Genomic DNA, 19,794 nt, shown 5'->3' with positions numbered 1-19,794 from the left:
GAGACAGTTTCAAATCAAATCGGAAGTACAGTTTCAACAAATAATACACTGCATATATTCTTCTTAGTGGTTAATTGCTGTACAAGATGCGGATGCAAGGCTTTAAATAACGTATTGTTTAAGATAAAATTTTAAAATCATTAACTCTAAAAGTTTTAAAAAGCATCATTCAATAATTCTCTTGTTGGGGGCCAGGGAGATGGCTCAGTGGAATAAGCGCTTCCCTGGCAAGCACAAGGGCCTGAATTCAATCCCTGGTTCTGTTAAAAAAACCCCAAAATTCCCAAAAACTCTTGTTACATATAAGTCATACAATGAATGAGAAGTCTTTCTGAAAACAGAACTTTTCCAGAGATTATATGCTTAGTACACGAAGATTATATGCTTAGTACACACAAATGTCTCTTCTAATAGAAAATCACAGCCAGAGTACTTCTTATAAAAAAAACCATAGTCAACAACCTTTGCCACTGTAATTCAAAATTCAGTCCCAAATATCTTGTGATTTTAAAAAAATGGCAAAGTACTTACTTGTCCAATATGCACTGCACCAGCAAGCTTTCCACGTCAGCTACATCTATGTTTAACTCCTAAGACAAAAAGAGTCATTACAGTTCTACTGGTTAACACTGTTAAGACTTTTTGATTTTATATAGTCCAGCTGATTTTATATTCATTTCCACCAGTTAAAGGAACTTCAGTAAAGAGATATATATTATCAATTCAAATAATCCTCTGAAATTTAGGACTAATGGAGATTTAACTTTATAACTTGAAGTATATTTCTAAAATTTTACTGTGGTTGAGGCTGATCCTTTAGTAATGAAATATTTCAGCCACTACTTTTTTCTAGTTTTCTTATGAGGCTGGAGGAATTCTCAGCACTTTAAAGATTTGTCAGTTTCTCTGCTACAAGGTTAAAGCTCTATTCTGCTAACTCAAATTTATTCCCCTCAAGCCAGAGCAACATTTACATTAAATGTGAAACCCTTAGAGCCAGGGAGCTAGCTCTGTGGTTTAAGCACCTGCCTGGGGTTTGATCCCTGGTATCGTATGCAGAGCTGGCCCGCAAACCAGGCATGGTGGCGCACGCCTGTAATCCCTGAGCTGGGAAGGCTGAGATAGGATGATCACTATGAGTCTCAGCTGCGTAGGAGACCCAGTACCAAATAAATAAATAAAATATTAAAAAGTAAAGCCCTTTGGTTATGCTTAATTCATTCTACAGTGTTTCCAAGTTTGTTACTCTTCATTGGTTTTGACTTTTTTTTTGGTGGTATCGGGGATCGAACTCAGGACCTTGCACTTGCCAGGTAAGCACTTATTCCACTGAGCTATCTCCCCAGCCTCTTGTCACTCTTTTCAAAGGAAGACAGGCATACTGCATTTTTAAGTATGAAGTGTAAATATCATTAAAGCCATACATACCTTAGAAATAAAAGGGATATGTATTCTTGTGTAAGGCTTAATTAACTTTATAAGCACTTGTGTTCTGATGTTTCGTAAAAGTTCTGAAAGAAAAGACAAATATCAATGTATCTGTATTTAACAGTTTGTCTGTCCTTATAGTGTAGTCCTTCTACACTATACCAACAATCTCAGAATCCATCTTTCTGTTTTGCAAGGACACAGGTATGTGGATCTGAAAACACTGGGGCCCAGGGCCTGCAGTGTGAAGTGAGGCGCGCTCCGGTCGCCCTTACTCTGCTGTACTGTGGCTGCACTAACAGCCCACCTGCTTCCTCGGTGCCAGCCCGCTGTCTACCATGCTTCCCATAGCTAACACTGTTTAAGTGCTTACTTGCATCAGTCACATCCCTCTTTTTATGCTCTTTCAAAAACCTATAGTGTATTTTATACGCTGCTTTTATAATTTCTCCATGTGATTTATACGCAATTATATTTTTCACTTTTAAAAACCATATTGGAGTTCACAAAGTTTTTGATTTTTCTATCTAACTATAAAGTGCTATGGTATCATTCTAGGTTCATAGGACAACTTAAAAACCTGTAGAATGACACAGGAAGGTGGGAACAAGAAAATACCAATTCTGAAGTGCTGTTCAAATTTTCCTGACACCTCTGGAATCTAACTTTCGAAATGGATTGTTCCAGATGGTCTTCACACTCAAACCTCTCCCCTGGAACCGGAAAGGCCCCCAAACAGAACATGATTTGTTTCAATCTTTTATTTATTGATTTATTTGGTACAGGTTCTCGTTATGCAGCTCAGACTGACAGTGATCCTCTCGTCTCAGCCTCCCCAGTGCTGGGATTACAGGCATGTGTCACCATGCCTAGTTTCAGTGGCCGGCACAGTGCACCCAGGGTTCCAGGGCTGGCATGGTACATGGCACCAGGGACCAAACTTGGGTTTTTGCGCTTGCCAGGCAGGTACTTAGACCTCTGAGCTGTCTCTTCAGCCCCAGCATATGATTTTTGTCTCTGGTAGTTCAAAAGACCTTATTACAAATCTCATCTTACTGGCATGAATCCTTTCCAATGTTACTTACCTTTTCTAATAAACGTATGTCAGCATTATCTATAATAGGATAACTTTCAAAGCTTTTTGGAAAATCAACCTTAAGAATTAATACTGAGCTGAAGCATCAACATGGAACAGTGGGGTGTGGTGGTACAAATCTATAAACTCAGCATTTGGGAAGTTGAGGCAGAAAGATTGCCACAAGTTTGAGGCCAGCCTGGACTACACAGAGTTCAAGCTAGCCTGAGCTACACAGCAAGACCCTGTCTCAAAAAATTAAAAAAAGGAACAAACAAAAAAACAAAGACAAAACCGAACATGGAATAATATCTTAATTACAAGAAAAATATAATAGCGATGCTACCTCAAACAAAGCAGACCTTTATGTCAGAAGCGGAAAGCTGCACATTAAGGCACAGGCCTGTACCCCTAGCACTCTGTGAGGCTGAGGCAGGAGGGTTATAAATTCAAGCTCAGTCTGCAAAATGTAGTGACTCAGAGAGAGCTTGACTCAAAATGAATAAAAACAGACCTGGGGATCTAGCCCAGAGCAAAGGCCTGCACTCAGCTCTTCAGGATGGGGAGCAACTGCAGCAGGAGGCAGGGCACACTCGACCGGCTAATGACTCCTCTCAAACGGGTTTCTAGTTTTGAAGGGCAACCCATCCCATGCGAACACTAAGAAACATCCTACTGCTCTGCTGTAACGGCTTCATGCTGTGCAATGCTATTAGAAGGCTTTTGTCTGACCATGGAAAAGAATATCAAGAGAATTTGGTTAGCAAAAGGAACATACCTTCAATGTGTTCTCTTATGAAAGGATCATCCATAATGTTGCTGTGATTCGTTTTCAGAATCTTTTCAAATTCAGTGATGTCATTATTCTGATAGGCACTAACGGAAAAAAAGTGGAACCTTGTCAAACAGGAAGAAATCATGGATTAAATCAGACAACGCAGAGCCTGTTTCTCAATATTTATACACAAAGTCTAAATTACATTACTTTTTGATTATGGAAACCAGAATGAAACACATACACATCCTTCTGACAAAAGAAAAAAAGTTTGGGTGGGGGAATCTCATTTAACGCTAGGAAATATGCTAACATACGAGTCTCTAGTATTATCCCTAGCACCAAAATGACACCACCACCACCACCTTTCTAATTTATTACAGAAAGAATAAATGAATCTTGTTTGGGGTTATATATTTACACATAGCTAATTAAAATAACCTTAAAATCCTGACAGTTGACAACAGAACATTTAATATTTGATGTTTTCAATTTGTGCATTCAATCCCTTTTTAATCCCTAACTGTTCTTAATAAAAGAAACCAGGCTTCTCACACGTTACTACAGGATGGAGTTTGGCCCTGTCTTTTAAATAAGAAAGCATATCTTCTTTGAAGGTTATTCAGAAAGTGCAGCTTCCTAATTTTTACCTTCTAGAAAGCTACTAGCTATTGCCAAAACTTTTCAAAAGAACATTTGGTTCTCAAGTCCTTTTGGCCTAAAATTCTAGTGCATTACATTGCAGGAACACCAGGGGCAGGTAATTAGTGGCACCAGAGTGCACAGGTGAGGTAGAGATGGGTCCCTGGCTGCAGGCCAGGGCGAGAGTGTGCCCGTAACTTTGAGATATTGAGTGTCTACTTCTGGAGTAACTGCCCGACACTATGGGGTCGCTGAAGGTGCTGAGAAGGAAAAGCCAACCTTCTGGGAATGGCACCACTGTCTGCTTTCTACGTAAGACATATCATTCTGCAGGCCCTCTGCTGTGCTTCCATCTCTTGGGTCGCAATGTAACTTCATGTTAGGGGCAGGTGATTCAAAGCTTCAACAGGAATTATTCTCCTCTAGTCTGCTGGCAACTGACTAGGAAGATAAAATTAGGAAGCATTACTTTCTTACCTTCCTCAAGCTCTTCTGCAATACACTACAGGAAGTGCAGTCAAGTAGGGCAAACATCTGCACACATGCCTTTTATCTTCTACTTGTGTCCATGTAATTTAAACTGTGGGATATCTTCCCATCAAGTAGAATTTTAAAATAATTATAAATCCTAGACAACACTGTGAGGCATCGTGCATCACTTGTTCGGGTACAAACTTACTATTAAAAAACCTTCTGAGGTCCAACATAGAGCTTCACTGGGGGAAGTGGTCAGACATAATAAACATAAATGCAACTAGTATGTTTTAAAGGTCTGATATATCAGTCCTTTAATCTCTTTCAATATACAGTATTTAACCAATTTAATTTACATAAAATACTAACATCTAGGACAAATTTTTTTTTCAAGTTTAGACTGCTGAAAAACATTAAAAAATATTTTAAAGTTAATGCCTAACCAAATCAGCTCTTAAGGTAGGTATAAACGCTGCTTGAAATCAAGATGAAGGCATCTCCTTTTGTAACTAAAATCAGTATGAGTCAATCAACATAATAAATACGCCAAAGTAATAACAGTAAAAGGACTGATTTCTTAAGAGTTTTTATCCTCTGAAGACTCGTACTTCAAAAAAAAAAAACCAGAATAGAATAAAACAAAACAAAAATTCCAAAGCTGATTCTTACTTTTCTGCGACTAAAATTAAAGTTTTAAAAAATCTAACAACTTACAAAGATCATAGCCAAACAAAAAGCAAAGAGAAATAATGGTATTTTGAAAGGAAATTTATTATCATGAAATAAGCTGCTTTCTGCAAGTATATAAAATTTATATATAAGTGACTCATAATTTATAGTCTGTTATTTTTTACAATCTTGTTTTAAAAAATAAGTTTTTTTTTTTTTTCCCGGAACCAGGGATTGAACTCAGGCCCTTGCGCTTGCCAGGGAAGCGCTTATTCCACTGAGCCATCTCCCCAGCCCCAAAATAAGTCTTTTTAAAACAAGACTGCAAAAAATATGTTATCTCGTTACCTATATATACCTAAAAAAACCCTGCACATATTTCCGTATTTTGTTCAGCCTTTGTAAACTGGGCACATACAACTCAAACCAAAAGTCCGTTGGTCCAGTGATTTCTTATACTTTCTACAAGGAAAAAAACGCAGGACAGTCCAGAGCTCCAGTTACTGCTATCCCAAAGGAAAGTTTCTCCTGTTCACTGACTTCTTCTGTGCTCTCCTACCACAAGGAAAGTACCACTTCATTCAGTGTTCTTGTGATAGGGGAACTGAGCTGAGGGGCACTGGACTGAGCCCCATACCCAGTCCTTTCGTCTGTTTATTTTGAGACAGGGTTTCACCAAGTTTTTCAGGCTGGGCCTGAACTTCTGATCTTACTGCCTCATCTCCCACAGTACTGGGGTCTCAGGTGTATATCACTGTGCCCAGATGTTTGGTCTTATTTTCTAGAATCTTATTAAACATTAACTAATTATGCCAAATCCTTCAGTTAATAATTATTATTTGTATCATTCTCCACAAAAGTATTTTAAGGGGGTCTGGCCCTAGCTCAGTTCTTTAAGTAGCTGCTTCCACAAAGCTGTCAGCCTCAGGTTGCAGTAGTTCGATCCCCACAACTACAGGTAGCCAAACCTGCCCTGAAGGCATTCGGAGCAAAAAAAAAAAAAAAAAGTATTTTAAGTCTTTGGGTCTTGTACTAATATAACTCATCGGTCTCCTAACCGTCCACCTTAGAAAAGTAAACAGAGAACATTTTTGTTTTTTAAGACACTGTCTCATTATGTAGTCTAGGCTGACCTTGGACTTGTGGCCATCCTCTTGCCTCAGCCTCCCAACTGCAGGGATTACAGGCATATAGCACCATGCCAGGCCTAGCAGGGAACATATTTAAAAATGCTACTTTTAAGTTGATATAATAAATGAATAAAATGTTTTTTTGCGGTATTTTTTCACTGGAAATTCTTAACACCTCTTGAGCACTTAGTACTTTTACTGGATTAAGTCACATAGAGGCAATAAATAATGTAAACTAACTTACAATCAGTTTTGTATTGAAAAATAGCAGGCATAAGCACAGAGAAACAGATATAATAAAAAAAACCCCAACAGTGCATACTGTTACAAAGTTGGTTCTCTGCACTGATTTTTTTTCTTTCTTTTTTTGGCACCAGGAATCAAAGCCAGGACCTTGCACTTGCCAGGCAGGCACTTAGGTTGCTGAGCTGTATCTGCGGCCCCGCCATGGTAAAGGTCAGAATATAAAAATTTCATGAACATCTGTGTATCTCATACAAAAATATAAAAGAACAAATATTGACTATTAACTGTATCCTGAGATGTTTTCTCTCGCGACTTTGGGATCAGTTTAAAGAAATATCTTAACTGAAATATAAAATCTTACCTTACTAAATTTGTCATTGCTAGAATTTCTGGATCATTTTTGTACGGCTTAGCCTGAACACATTTAGAAAAAAAAGAAAGAAAACTTAGTTATGTATATGCAAAAGCAAAGAGTACTAATTTTTTATAGAAGATAGCTGGTAAGAGAAATTAACAAGTAAAGCTCACACACCTCCTGTGAGTCAAATGGATTTATCCCCGACTTCATTAGCATGTTTGCTAAGACCAAGTATTTTAAACAAGTAGTTCGTCTTGGACTTCCCGATTCATCATAATTCTTGAAGGCTTCAAAAAAATCTGTGTGTGCCTTTTCAAATTCACCTTCTCTCAAGTGCATCTTACCACCACATTCTGTACAGAGTAAAACATGAGGGAAAAAGTCCACTTTTAGTTCTCTAATAATAAGACCATTTTATTTAATAGAAACCAAATAAAAGGTTTTATTAGCTTTTTCTTTGTACAATCCTGGGGATCAAACTCAGGACCTTGTGCTTGCCAGGTGGGCATTTATGTTGCTGAGTTATCTCCCTGGCCTATCTTACAGTCTTTTACTTCTATAACTTGAAGAGCACTAGCCCCAGAGCACCATCTTTTCTTGGGGGGGCAGGTACCATGAATTGAAGTTGGAGCCTTGTACTTGCCAGGCAGGCACTGGGCCACTGAGCTATATCCTCTGCCTCCAAAGCATACATTTTAATTCTTAAAAGCAAGCTTTTCGCTGAACGACAGCCAGTCACTTGCAAACCTTTATCCTCAGTTCAATCAGAAAGTAATTTTGTACACATCATCACACCTCCGGAACAGAACTTCCGATAATGTGAATTTGCCAATAATATATTTTTATTGTTGAAACTTTCAAACTTTCATGAAGGGCACACGATGTCCACCCACACCACTGCCTGCCACCTGCACCCCCACTTGCCTCTGATGACACCCATGATCAGCGGGTGAGGGATGGCAGACTTGATGTGAAGCGACTGCTCATACAGTGCTTTCAGTTTTTTGTTATTTTTCTGCGCCGTGTACATTTGAATTTCCAAGGCATATATTTCTAATAACTGTGTACCTTTTTTCAGGTCATCTTCTCCATCATCAGTCTAGGAAAGTAAATACTTTAGTTAGTGTTATGGTTTGTGTCTAGCTGTCCCCCCAAATCCTCCCTCAGTCATCAGGGCAGTTTCTAGAGTTTTTCTAACTCATGACCCAATGGTGGGATTCTGGGTGTGGGTACTACACCCACCCTGGGGCACACATTCTGAATACAACCTATGGAGAGGAGAGAGGCTAGTCAGCTGCTGCACCCGCTGCTCCTCCCTTTGCTCTGTGCTGTTTTCTGCGGCCATGAAAAGCTGCCCTCTGCCTTGGAGCCAGCTGAGTAGGGACTGAAACCTCTATTAACTGTGAGCTAAGTAAACCTTTCCCTAATTTTGGGTGTTGGAGTATTGTGTCCCAGCAACGAGAGATAAGTAACTGAGACAGAAAAGACAGAATTAAGTTTGATCCCTGATACCACCAAAAAAAAAAAAAAAAAAAGACAGAATTCAGAGACAACCTGTTTTTTTTTTAAATTATTTTATTTATTTATTTATTTATTTTTATTTTTGTGCGTGTGGCCAGCTCAGCCCACCAGGGGGCGGGGCTGGCTGGCATGTGGTGCTGGGGGATTGAACCGCGGTGCATGTGCTGTGCTTAGCGTAGCTTGTTCTAAGTAGGTGCTTTAGACCACTGAGCCATCTCACCAGCCCAACCTGTTTATTTCTTAGTCTGGGAACCTTGTACTTATAACACTATTTCTATGTGAAATGCACTAAAATTTAATTGGGAACTAGCAGATACCACTGCTTTTTACTTTCTAGTTACTGAACAAAGAAAACATGGCCAGAATATTTTGTAGGTATAAAATGGTTAGGTGTTTATGTTTTTAAGTAGATTTATGTAACACCTTCCTGAAACTATCACTTGACTGTTTTGGATTTACTTAGTCACAAAGCACTTCCTAAGGGCCTCTGGAGAAATACAAGCTAAATAAGCTATAGTTTCTCATCTCAAAAAATTTCACAATTTGGTAGAAGACTAATGTGTCAACATAAATGACAGAGGTTCCAACTTAGACATAAACCAATGTTTCCTCTATGAGAATGGAAGAGAAAGGGATCAGCTTTTCTGGGGGAACCACAGGCCTGGTGGCATTGAAACTCGACATTAAAAAATGACCAATAGCCCACAAAATGTGGGCTATGAAAAAAATATCTATCTATCTATCTATCTATCTATCTATCTATCTATCTATCTCTGGCATAAACTAAGAGCTTATTGTTTATTGGGTTTTTCAAAGTGTTTATTCAGTAATGAGTTAGAACCAGAATAAAAATATCCAGATTATAACGCATGTCTCTACACAGTCTAGATAGTATTTTTTCTGTGTCTATAAAAGTATCAAGCAAAAGTTCTCCAGAGGCTTTTCACTCTCTCTTTCTCATGCTCTAGATATTATGAAAGACACTTCTCCATTCAAAAATGGCTTCTCTATCATTTCCATTTCACTTGGAACTGAACCCACGGCTATTCACTTATGAGACTAAAGACAGGAAGATAACAAAATTACTAAACTGCTAACCTAAAATCTTCACAGGTGACTAGGTTTTCTGATCATTTCTCATACTCACTAACTGACATACACATCACTAGAGTAATAGTTCATAGCATTAGGAGCCAGGGATACAGATCAGTGGCACAGCACCTGTCTGGCAAGTGGAAGGCTCTGACTTCGACTTCCAGTACACACACATACAAAAATAGTACAAAGCATTAAAAAACTAAAAATATTGAACATAGTAGTTCTATATAAAATTGAAAAAACTATTTGAGGATAAGATGAAGTATAAATTAAGAGCCTGGTTAAAAACTCAGCATCCCCATCGCACCAGCCATATTTCACATGCTTGCTACAGCTACCCTACTGGACAGCACATACAGAACATGTTAGGGCTGCTGGCCAGTGCTGCCAGGGGACTCATCAGTTAGAATAGAAAATACCTTTACTATATGTTTATAATATTCTTGCTCTATTTTCTTAGTGTGAACACCTAAGGATCAAGCCTTTTTGTGCTTTTCAAGCCTTATTCTTATGAAGGATCATTCTTGGCCTGTTTATTGAACAGCTACGCCTTATTCCACAAAGGATGAGAATGGAAATTAGCATGAAGAGGAAAGGCAAGGAACCAGGGACACAGCTCAGTAGCATAGCACCTGCCTGGGAAGCAAAAGGAACTGAATTGGACTCCTGGTACCTAAAAAAAAAGAAAGAAGGAAGAAGGAAAAAGAAGGAAGAGGAGGAGGAGGAGAAGAAGAAATGCAACACTCAGAAAAAATTAGCATTTAAAAAACTTAATTCTCAAGTTTATCTTTGAGATAACATGAATAACATCTCCAGACTGCATTTCAAACGCAATTATTTCACATGCTTTTCTTTTCAAATGAAGCAATATTAAGGAAAAAGAAAGGGACACTACCTGGCAGGACTGATGTAACTGGCGTAATATTTTTTGAAGTTTTCCATATTCTTCGCGTTCTAAATATAATTTTCCAAGCTGTAAGAAAAAAAGCTTATTAAAATAAAAAGTGTTTTCAACAGGAAAAGTTAGGAAATATTTTAAGGAAACCCACCCACTCTCTAAGAGGACAAAAAATTCAACTGTTACCTTTGTGTTTGTCTTAAACCACAGCCTATCATTCTTAGCATCTTTCAAAGCTTCCAGTGTTGTTTCATAAAATTCCTGCAGTAAATCCATCTGACATAAAAAATCAGAATTCTATAATTGTAAACAGCAAATTTGTACCTGTTAATAAAGTTAATTTGAACAAACTAAAAGTGCATCTTTGAACTTTAATACACTTAAGACACACTACTTGTATCTTAGCAAATGTCTTCTACAGTTGAAAAGATTAACATACTAGATTTATTTATAAGTGCTACGATGTTTGCATGTTATCTTTATAAAACCCAGAAAACATTTTCCTGTATGAATTACATCATAAACTCTAATGCTGTAATAGTACACATATCTACCCTTCACAACCCTAAAGACTCACTTTAGTTTAACATAGGTAAGTGATGTGCTGCACTGCTACTAACTGAGTGTCTTCTACATTCAACCTTTACTTGGTACCTATTCTATGGCAAACACTGAGCAGTCAGCTAGAAAAACAAATAAGCTCCTTCCCTCAAACTTTTTCTCTTAGTGACTAACCAATTTATTACACTGCATAGCTTTTAAGTCACTAGCAAACCTTTGAGCTGGAGAGAAAATAGTTACTTTTTGTTGTGTTTAATCACCACCCAGTCACTAATCCCACTGAAAGCACTACTTGTGAAAAGCTCCATGGCTGGGCATAGTGACAAACACCTGTAATCCTAGCACAAGGGAGGTTCAGGCAGGAGGATCACCACGAGTTTGAGGTCAGCCTGAACTATATAGCGAGACCCTGTCTCAAAAAAAAAAAAAAGTCTCTAAACCCTTTTCATCTACTTCTGGCTCTGCCTTTGAATATCTGGTTCATTCCCTCTCCACTTGACAAGATCACCAAGACAGACACCTGAGTTCAGATCTTCTGATACTTCAGGAAAGGCTGCCCATTACGCCATGACTAGTGATGGCACATGGGGTGAGTCTGACAGCCACCTACTTCTGCCCAGCCTTCCTCTTAGAAGGCAAAGACTTTATGGACCTTCAAGTTTTAAAATGACTTTATTCCCCTTCCCTAACACATGTCATAGTCTTTATAAATAATGTAGTACAAATGTTTTGATGAAAACTCTTGCCACTTAAGAACTCCACAATATACAATTAAGCGCTAATGTTCCAACAAAACACGTAAGTTTACCTTCTTTATGCCCATCTGATGTTAAAAAATTCACCTGACATTTTCAATATTAAGAATAGAAACAAACTACTTCAAGTAATAATAATAATAATAATAATAATAATAATAATAATAATGATAAAAGACACCTAGTAGAAAAGACAGGAAATGAGAGGCTGTTTGCTTATGGGGATACTTTTAGTAGGAGTACAGCGTACATCAAATGTTCTGAGAAATGCTAAGTGCCACACTACCTCTCACACTCAGGTATAGAGTAGGAAAGCTAAACTTTATGACTATGTTGCTTACAAACTAGCAACAATCCAAGTGAACATTATCTCAACTCAAAAATTGAGTAAAAAACCAAAGCCATCATGGCTTTAATGATCAAAGTCTCAAGTATTGAAAGCAGTATCACCACTAGTGTTTCATTGTCAGCCTTTCCTTTCTCAACACCACCAATCCATCCTCGGAGCAAAAAAACCCAAAACTGACAGGAGTACACCACTGCTCGTGGGCCTTGCCCTAACCAAGCCCGCATAAGTCTCTTGTGTTTCAGTGCTCAGTTCAAGCCCCCCCAGGACGGCCTGCTGAAGTGCAGTTTATCAGAAGGAACCGTGAGATGTAGGGGCACTGCTCGGTGGTAGTGTGCCTGACTAGGATGCAGGAGATCCTGGGTCTGATCTCCAGCACTGCAGAAGTGATAACGCAAAACAAAGTAAGGGGAAGTATAAATGGGGCTCTATGGGAATATAAATATAGGTACAAAAGCTATTTGCAGATTATTTTAGTATCAGAAGATAAAATTTAAAGAGATTAACGAGTTATTACCTTTTCATATTACATTACTACTAAGAAAACTGCACACTAATATTTTTGAGGCACACCCATGATTATCGTAATTGCTTTAATAGAACCTCTAGGTCTTTTACCCTTTGAAGTACAAAGTCTTGGTGGGGGTCAAGGAAGGTGGGTGGAGATGATCAAAGCATGTACCCATGTGCCCAGCACTCTAGATAACCAGATGATACTACACTAATAGTACTGAGAGGAAAAAGTTGAGTCTAACCTGTTTAGAAGTAGAGATATAATCAAGAATAGAATTGATGGACTTTTCAGAATAATTTCTTGTCACTGCACTCCGAATATAGGTTAAGAGTTGCTTATATCTATTCATCATTTCCGGAAAGTTGGTCTGTGAGGGAAGAAAGCATTAGACAAATATTTATGCACTAAACCATGCACACGTACACCCATGATTAAGACACAGTACATACCATTACCAAACTGAAATATAGTTCATATAATTCAAAATATATTTTTATAAAAAGGAACTATATGGGGGGCCAGGGAGATGGCTCAGTGGAGTAAGAGCTTCCCTGGCAAGCGCAAGAGCCTGAGTTCAATCCCCAGTTCTGCCAAAAAAAAAAAAAAAAAAAAACTATACATGGGACGAATACTGCAGACATTTTCTTAAATTTGAAGTGACTACATTAGTCAGATACACAAACCATAGTCATGAAGCTAGCCTATACAGAAGTGCAACTTCTGTATTTCTCAAACTTCGGATATTCTTCTTTGCTGTACAACATATTTACTTAAATCATAAAAACTACTAAAATATTCACAGACCAAAAGATTCCTACCTTGAGGATTTACCTCTTCACTAGGAAACTCTCCAATAAGAATTATATATTTATATTCTCCACATAACTAGCTGATTCTACAAAAAAATGTGAAGTGAAGAATGCCTCCGAGCCCCAAGAGGAATCTCACTGCAAGAGCTCTCACGCGAGGCTCTATTCAACGGCAGTGGTAGCTAATGCTGTACTTCCCTGCATTACTGTTTATACTTCTGTGGGCTATTCCAGAAACATGAGCAACCTGGAGAAAGAAACAAGCAGGAGTGACATGCCCACAGCTACACACGCCACACGCCGGCTTGGCCTTCCTGCACGCCTTGTGCGATCAGCCAACGGGCCTAACCTCACTGCATCCAGGCCCCGCCACTGCTACTGCTATCAACTCTTCCTGTCACTGAGTTCGTGGCATGAGGGAGACAGAGCACTGGCATGTGGAGATGCTTTTTTACTTGACTGACCATGTGCTTACCAGGGTGAGGAATTAACTTTAGTAAAAGATTCGAACTATTTTTGTTTCTAAGGACACAGGTTTCCAGTGGGACTAGAAAAGTGATGCAACTTGCTAAAAAGTTACAGAACATTTCTTCCAAGGAGAGGGAGATGAAACAATGACTGTCTCAACTCCCAGATTGCATCTTGAGAAAAGAATTTTTAGCAAAAATTTAGAGTTCTGAATTGATCTGTCTATGCTATACTTTAAAAACTCATTTTTTAAAAATTAGAGACTGAGGGAAGATCAGGCAAATTGGCTTTATCTGTGATTGTGAATACATGGAACAGCTGATAACGAACTCTTCTTGCCTTATTTTTTTGAGACAGGGTCTCACATGTAGTTTAGACTGACCTTGAACTCACTATCCTTGAGTGCTGAGGTTATAGGCATGTGCACTACAGCCTGGCTCCTTCTAACTTTTTACTGCCTAGAACAATATAGTACAAAGTTCTACTTTCAGGCCAACTGGAAATGAGAGGGAAATGACAGAAGCTGAAACTACTGAGCTATCACAGGACACTGAAAGTAGAGGAAACAACACAAAACACACCCATTCCATCTCTGTAAGTTCTGCTTGGAGTGTCAAGTCCTTGGTCCCCCGCTGGTGACCCTCCTGGTGCTGGTGGGACTGACTGGGGGATGGGGCCCTCAGGAGGGAGCTTGGGCAATGGGCTGTGGCCTACAACAGGACACCCTGTGCCCGAGGTCCTGCCGCTGTCTTTTTGCTTCCGGGCTGCCTTCCAGCGAGCAGCACATGCTTCTGCCAGGATATCGGGCCTGGCCATGGGCTCTGGAACAAAAGACCACTGATGGTGGGTAGACCCCCTGAACCTGGGAACCAAAATAAATCTTTCTTCCTTTTAGGTGATTCTCAAAGGTGCTTTTTATCACAGTGATGGAAAGCTGACCTGCACACTACTGCCGGATGTGGTGGTACACACTTGTAATGCCAGCACCAGGAAGCTGAGGCCAGCTTGGGCTACATAAGTTCGTTCAAGGTAACCTGAACTACACAGTGAGAGTCTGCCACAAACAAACACACACACACAAACAAATATTACATTCCATTTAAATTTACTAACAGAGGGCTGAGGAGATGGCTCAGTAGAATAAGTGTTTCCCTGGCAGGCGCAAGGTCCCGAGTTCAATCCCCGGTTCCACCAAAAAAAAAAAAAAGAAGTAGTATTTGGGGACAGGGAGATGGCCCAGTGGAATAAGCACTTGCCTGGCAAGTGCAAGGGCGTGACTTCAATCTCTGGGTCCACCAAAAAAAAAAAAAAAAAAAAAAAAAAAAAACATTGCTAGTCTATTAAGAAAAAACTTTTTCTCTTTTTTTTTTTGCGGAACCAGGGGACTGAACTCAGGCCCTTACACTTGCCAGGGAAGCCCTTACTGTACTGAGCCATCACTCCCACCCCAAGACAAAACTTTTTTTTTTGGAGGGGGGTTCTAAGGATTGAACCCAGGGCCTCTGCACGGAGTTATACTGTCAGCCCTTTATATTGTTGAGAAGAGACCCTGCTGAAGCTGAAGCACTGAGTTGGGCTTGATCTTCCAACTGCCTCAGTCTCCCAGAGTGCTGGGATTATAGGTGTGAGTCAACATGAACTCTAGGTATTATCTCAATTCAAAGAAATTTAACCATTGAATACTGAACATCTAGTGTTACTATAAATCATTTAATCAAAAATCTGTCTCTTAGAACACTTATGTACTTACTTCATAACCTTCCATGTCATTGATTTAAATATAATAAATATTAGCACAAGTAATCACTACGCACAAATTTAAATAATTTTTTTTCTTTTTTAATATATTTGGTACAGGGTCTCACTATGCAGCTTGGACTCATACTGATCCTCCTGTTTTCAGCCTCTCTGGTGCTGGGATTATAGGTGTGTGCTACCACGGCTGGTCTTGGTGGGGTGGCCAGCACAGCATGTGATGCTGGCAATCAAACCCTGGTCTCTGCACTTGCCTAGGCAGGCACTTGGTCTGCTGAGCTATCTTGCTGGCCCTACAGGATTTTTCTTAACAGAAATTGGATAGCCCAAGCAAAATTAAAACAAAAAACAGTAGTGGTATTATAGCCCTAACCACAAGGTAGGTGAAATGGAAACATGTCAATAGAATTATCTTAAGAGAAGTAGATATAATGGCATTTTGTTGCAATGTTTTGAACCCAAAGGAAATACTCATTACTATTGTAATGTCTTCAAAACAAATCTTACCAACTTGAAGTTAATCTTAATCATTTGTTTCAGTGCTTTAAACCCCCACTCTCCTTTTTCACCTTCAAGTTCTAAAACCTAAAAAGGGAAAAAATTTAGTTTACTGTTAACACATTTTTTAATGACAATGATATCTTAAGTTTTTAATTTAATGTCATGTTCATAAAAATTTCCTCAAGAATACCATTTCTCAGGACCAATTTTAAAAACACAAAGTCTCAAAATATTTTCTTGCAGATAAATGAACTTGTTTTGTTTTGTTTTTAAAGTAATTTTTTTTTTATAACTTTATTTATTTATTTATTTATTTAGTGTGTGTATGGCCAGTTCAGCCCACCAGGGGGCGGGGCTGGCTGGCATGTGGTGCTGGGGATTGAACCGCGGTCTCTGCTTTTGCTTAGCTTAGCTTGTTCTAAGGAGGTGCTTTAGACCACTGAGCCATCTCACCAGCCCAAATGAACTTATTTTGAAGTTCTTCAATTAAGCACTACTACTTCAATAGCCAGTAGCCCCCCCAATCACTTTTTTTTTTGTGGGGGGTGAGACAGTCTTTATGTACTTCAGGCTAGCCTTGAGCTCATTTTGTAGCCCAGACTGGTTTTGAACTCTCAAGATCCTCCTGCCTCAGCCTCCTGAGTTCTGGGATTACAGGCATGCACCACCACACATAGCCCCAACTCATTTTTTGGTAAGAACAATCCAAAGATGAAATTAAGAAATCAGTGAAACATGCCCCAAGAAGAAAAAGACTGTTTTATTTATTTATTTATTTATTTATTTATTTATTAAGACTATTGTTTTAATTTGCATTAACCATCACACTGGCTCTCCTGCCAGTATGAGAATATGCTAGTGCACTTTTCAGAACACTTGACTGTAAAAAAAACAGCCCTTCGGAAATGTATGTTTATGCTGCATACTGCAAGCTTACAGGATCATCACTAAGGCTGCCAAACGCATTTCTCAGATACGACCACGATGGGCTGATTTGGTTTGATACATCATTAGCAACATAAATTTTAAGGCATAAAGTTTACTAAAAAAAAAAAAAAAATACATACTTTTTGGAAGCTGCTTAAAGCTGCTTTTGGGTCATCTTCTTTTAATGCTTTGGAATTATAGTACTGATTTTCCAAATCCACATTTGGCTCAGAATTACTGTCTTCAGAGTACTCCTGTGTGTTGGAAAGGAGACATTAAATGGGGACAAAAAGAAACCCACATGTTGCACTGCGAGAGAAGTCAACACTGTAGGGATGGGAAAACCATACACAAGGACATAACCACCAAGAATACCTAGGCAAAATGCAAACTGAAAGTGGGCTGATGGTCTCTGCCAGCAGTCAGCCATTTGTTGGTCACTGCACCTGAGAAAAGCCTAGTGCAGGTGTGCAGGAATTATTCACCTTTCACTCTGTAGTCCTATTTTTTTCTACACCCTAATTCTAAATTTTGTTTGTCTAACAAGGCCTAACTAGCTGGGATGGTACGCCAATGCTAAAAATAATTGTATATTAATAAGACCATTTTTTATGTGAACTTCAAATTATAATACTTTAATGTAACTTACAACAAATCAAGATAGGTAAATCAAAATGAACTTACATAATTTTATGACTTTTTTCCATCATATAAATTCAGTTCTTAGTGAAACACAGTAAAGGAAAAACTGAGATAAAACTATGAATGTGGAGCAGTCTAAACAAATTTTAAATGCTTTAAATAGATATTTGATCTACTAATGATTACAAGGTACAGTTTGTGGCATAATGAAAATTATCTTAAGAAGCTATGAGACAGAGCTATTATTTTTCCTCCTCAGCTATCAGCCAAAGGGGCAAATTTATGTCCAATTAAGAATACCTGGTTAGAAGAAATGACATGAAAAGAACAGTGTCACAGTTTTTTTCTAAAATCCAAATAGTTAACTTCTTCACAAGAGATTTTCATTGAAAACTCTGTAAAGTTTCATAAAGGCAGAGGAGTGAGGAAAAGCACAGTGAGTGTAGTAAGTATTTACTTAGTTCAAAATACATCAACACGTGGTGAATATTTCAATAGTTCTAACAGTTGCTTTGTAAGGTGTGCCCTCTGGAAGATAGTCATTTCCTTGTATGAGGCCATGAGTAGTTCCAGCTGTAGATGTAAGACCTGGTACCGTTATGTTTAACATGAAATTTCCCATGGAACACTTTTTTAAAGACAAGTAAACTTAAGAGTAGTAATGCCTCATTTATGTCTGAATCCTTCTTTTTTTTTTTCTTTTGAAAAAGGGTCTCGCTGTGCAGTTGAGGCTGGCCTTGAACTCACTATGGAGTCCATGCTGGTTTCCAACCCCAGGCAATCCTCTTGCTGCAGCCTGCCAAGTACAGGGATTAGAGGTGTGCGCCCACGCCTTGCTTTACTTCTAATCTATGTAATCTAGGCTTGAAAATAATAAAACTACAAAAACAGTAATTAGCAACCTTTATACACAGTTAACTAAATGATGCTATCTATAACTGGGGTCTGAAGCTGGGTTTTCAAAGATAAATGAGCCAAAAAAGAGAATGCAGATAACAGATAATCACACGTTCAACAGCATCAACAGCAGATGACTGAAGTAGAAGCAGTTATGCTGCTAGAGCACAAAACCGCTTTACCAATCTGCCTTAACACTAACTCTCTACTCCTTCCACCTCGTCCTTATTTCCTGTCACACGCTTCCTTACCAAGCCACCTCCATTTCTCCAGGCTTCATCAGCCTTCATATCCTGCTTTTTATTCTTCAAATTGCAATCTTTTCATGAAAAGCAGACATAATAATCTCCATGAAATCTGTTATCTGCTCTCCTCAAAACTGGTATTGCACTGCTCAAAATAAAATAATAAAGTTGAGTTCAAAATAATAAAGATCTGCCTTTCAAGTGTAAGACTGGCATCAGACCTGACTCTACCAGCCCCAACCTACTAACAGCAAAGGCGCCAACCCCAGTGGGGAACTCGGCTCAGCAGAGGCTGCCGTCCCCAGACACTGGATAAAATAGGACATGGAGTGTTGCAGGGTGTGGGACATCTGGAGCCACTCGAAGATTTACACCAGATGCTTCAAGGACTCTGCCCACTGAGGTGTAAGACAGCCAGAGAATTCTGAGAGCAGATGTTTATTAAAAATCTTGCTGTCTAGTGTCCTTTGGCTTCTTCTCCTCCTATAAAAGGGGTCTGCTTCTCTGTTCCCTACAGATGGTCTCCCCTCCACCCATCTGCCCGCAGGCACAACTAATTCCACACATGTTGCCTTCATCCAAGCCTGGTGGTCTCTGTGCAGCCTTGTGTCCTAGCACATGCCCCCCACCCACTCTGCCTTTCCTACTCACACTGAGACAGGGCATTTTCTCCTCTTTTTCCCTCTTCACCCAGCTAATCAGGACAGACAATTCCAGAATGCAGGGGAACAGCCCTCTCTTCAGGGAGGACTATGGAACCTGCCCACCCTACTCACCCTTCTGGAAATCAGTCCTTAATTGCCTTATTAACTTGGAATAGAGGTAAACATTTTCAGATCCTTGTATCTAAACTATAGCAAAGATATTTTAAAAGCTTCGCTCAATATTGATCAATAAAACAGAAATAGTTCGCTCAACTAGAAAATTACCTTTCTGCAACACAAACCTTCAGAACACAGCCCTAAACCTGGAAGTGAATGAAAAATATTTTTTTTATTTTTTTAATTTTTATTTTTTATTTATGCATGTGTGTGTGTGTGTGTGTGTGTGTGTGTGTGTG

The 19,794-nt window shown here is 39.0% G+C and overlaps 1 protein-coding gene across 3 annotated transcripts in view; it reads right to left on the bottom strand.

Moving 5' to 3' along the window:
- Cops2 (COP9 signalosome subunit 2) overlaps positions 1-19,794 on the bottom strand; it is a 34,882-nt gene that overhangs the window by 1,158 nt on the left and 13,930 nt on the right. The window contains exons 2-12 of one of the 3 annotated variants that reach the window (XM_023724013.1): positions 17,091-17,204; positions 16,030-16,107; positions 12,732-12,857; positions 10,501-10,611; positions 10,312-10,389; positions 7,866-7,896; positions 6,972-7,150; positions 6,801-6,853; positions 3,282-3,379; positions 1,429-1,511; positions 532-590 (exon numbers count right to left, since the gene is read on the bottom strand). In XM_023724013.1, coding sequence (XP_023579781.1) covers positions 532-590; positions 1,429-1,511; positions 3,282-3,379; positions 6,801-6,853; positions 6,972-7,150; positions 7,866-7,896; positions 10,312-10,389; positions 10,501-10,611; positions 12,732-12,857; positions 16,030-16,107; positions 17,091-17,204 — 1,010 coding nt within the window. Of the gene's footprint in view, positions 1-531; positions 591-1,428; positions 1,512-3,281; positions 3,380-6,800; positions 6,854-6,971; positions 7,151-7,721; positions 7,897-10,311; positions 10,390-10,500; positions 10,612-12,731; positions 12,858-16,029; positions 16,108-17,090; positions 17,205-19,794 lie in introns of all 3 variants that reach the window. The other 2 variants (XM_004639012.2, XM_023724012.1) reach the window with 2 other exon arrangements.

Source organism: Octodon degus, unplaced genomic scaffold (genome assembly GCF_000260255.1).
Source record: "Octodon degus isolate 3935 unplaced genomic scaffold, OctDeg1.0 scaffold00105, whole genome shotgun sequence".
Classification (NCBI taxonomy): Eukaryota; Metazoa; Chordata; class Mammalia; order Rodentia; family Octodontidae; genus Octodon; species Octodon degus.
This window is presented reverse-complemented; position numbering and strand designations above follow the sequence as displayed.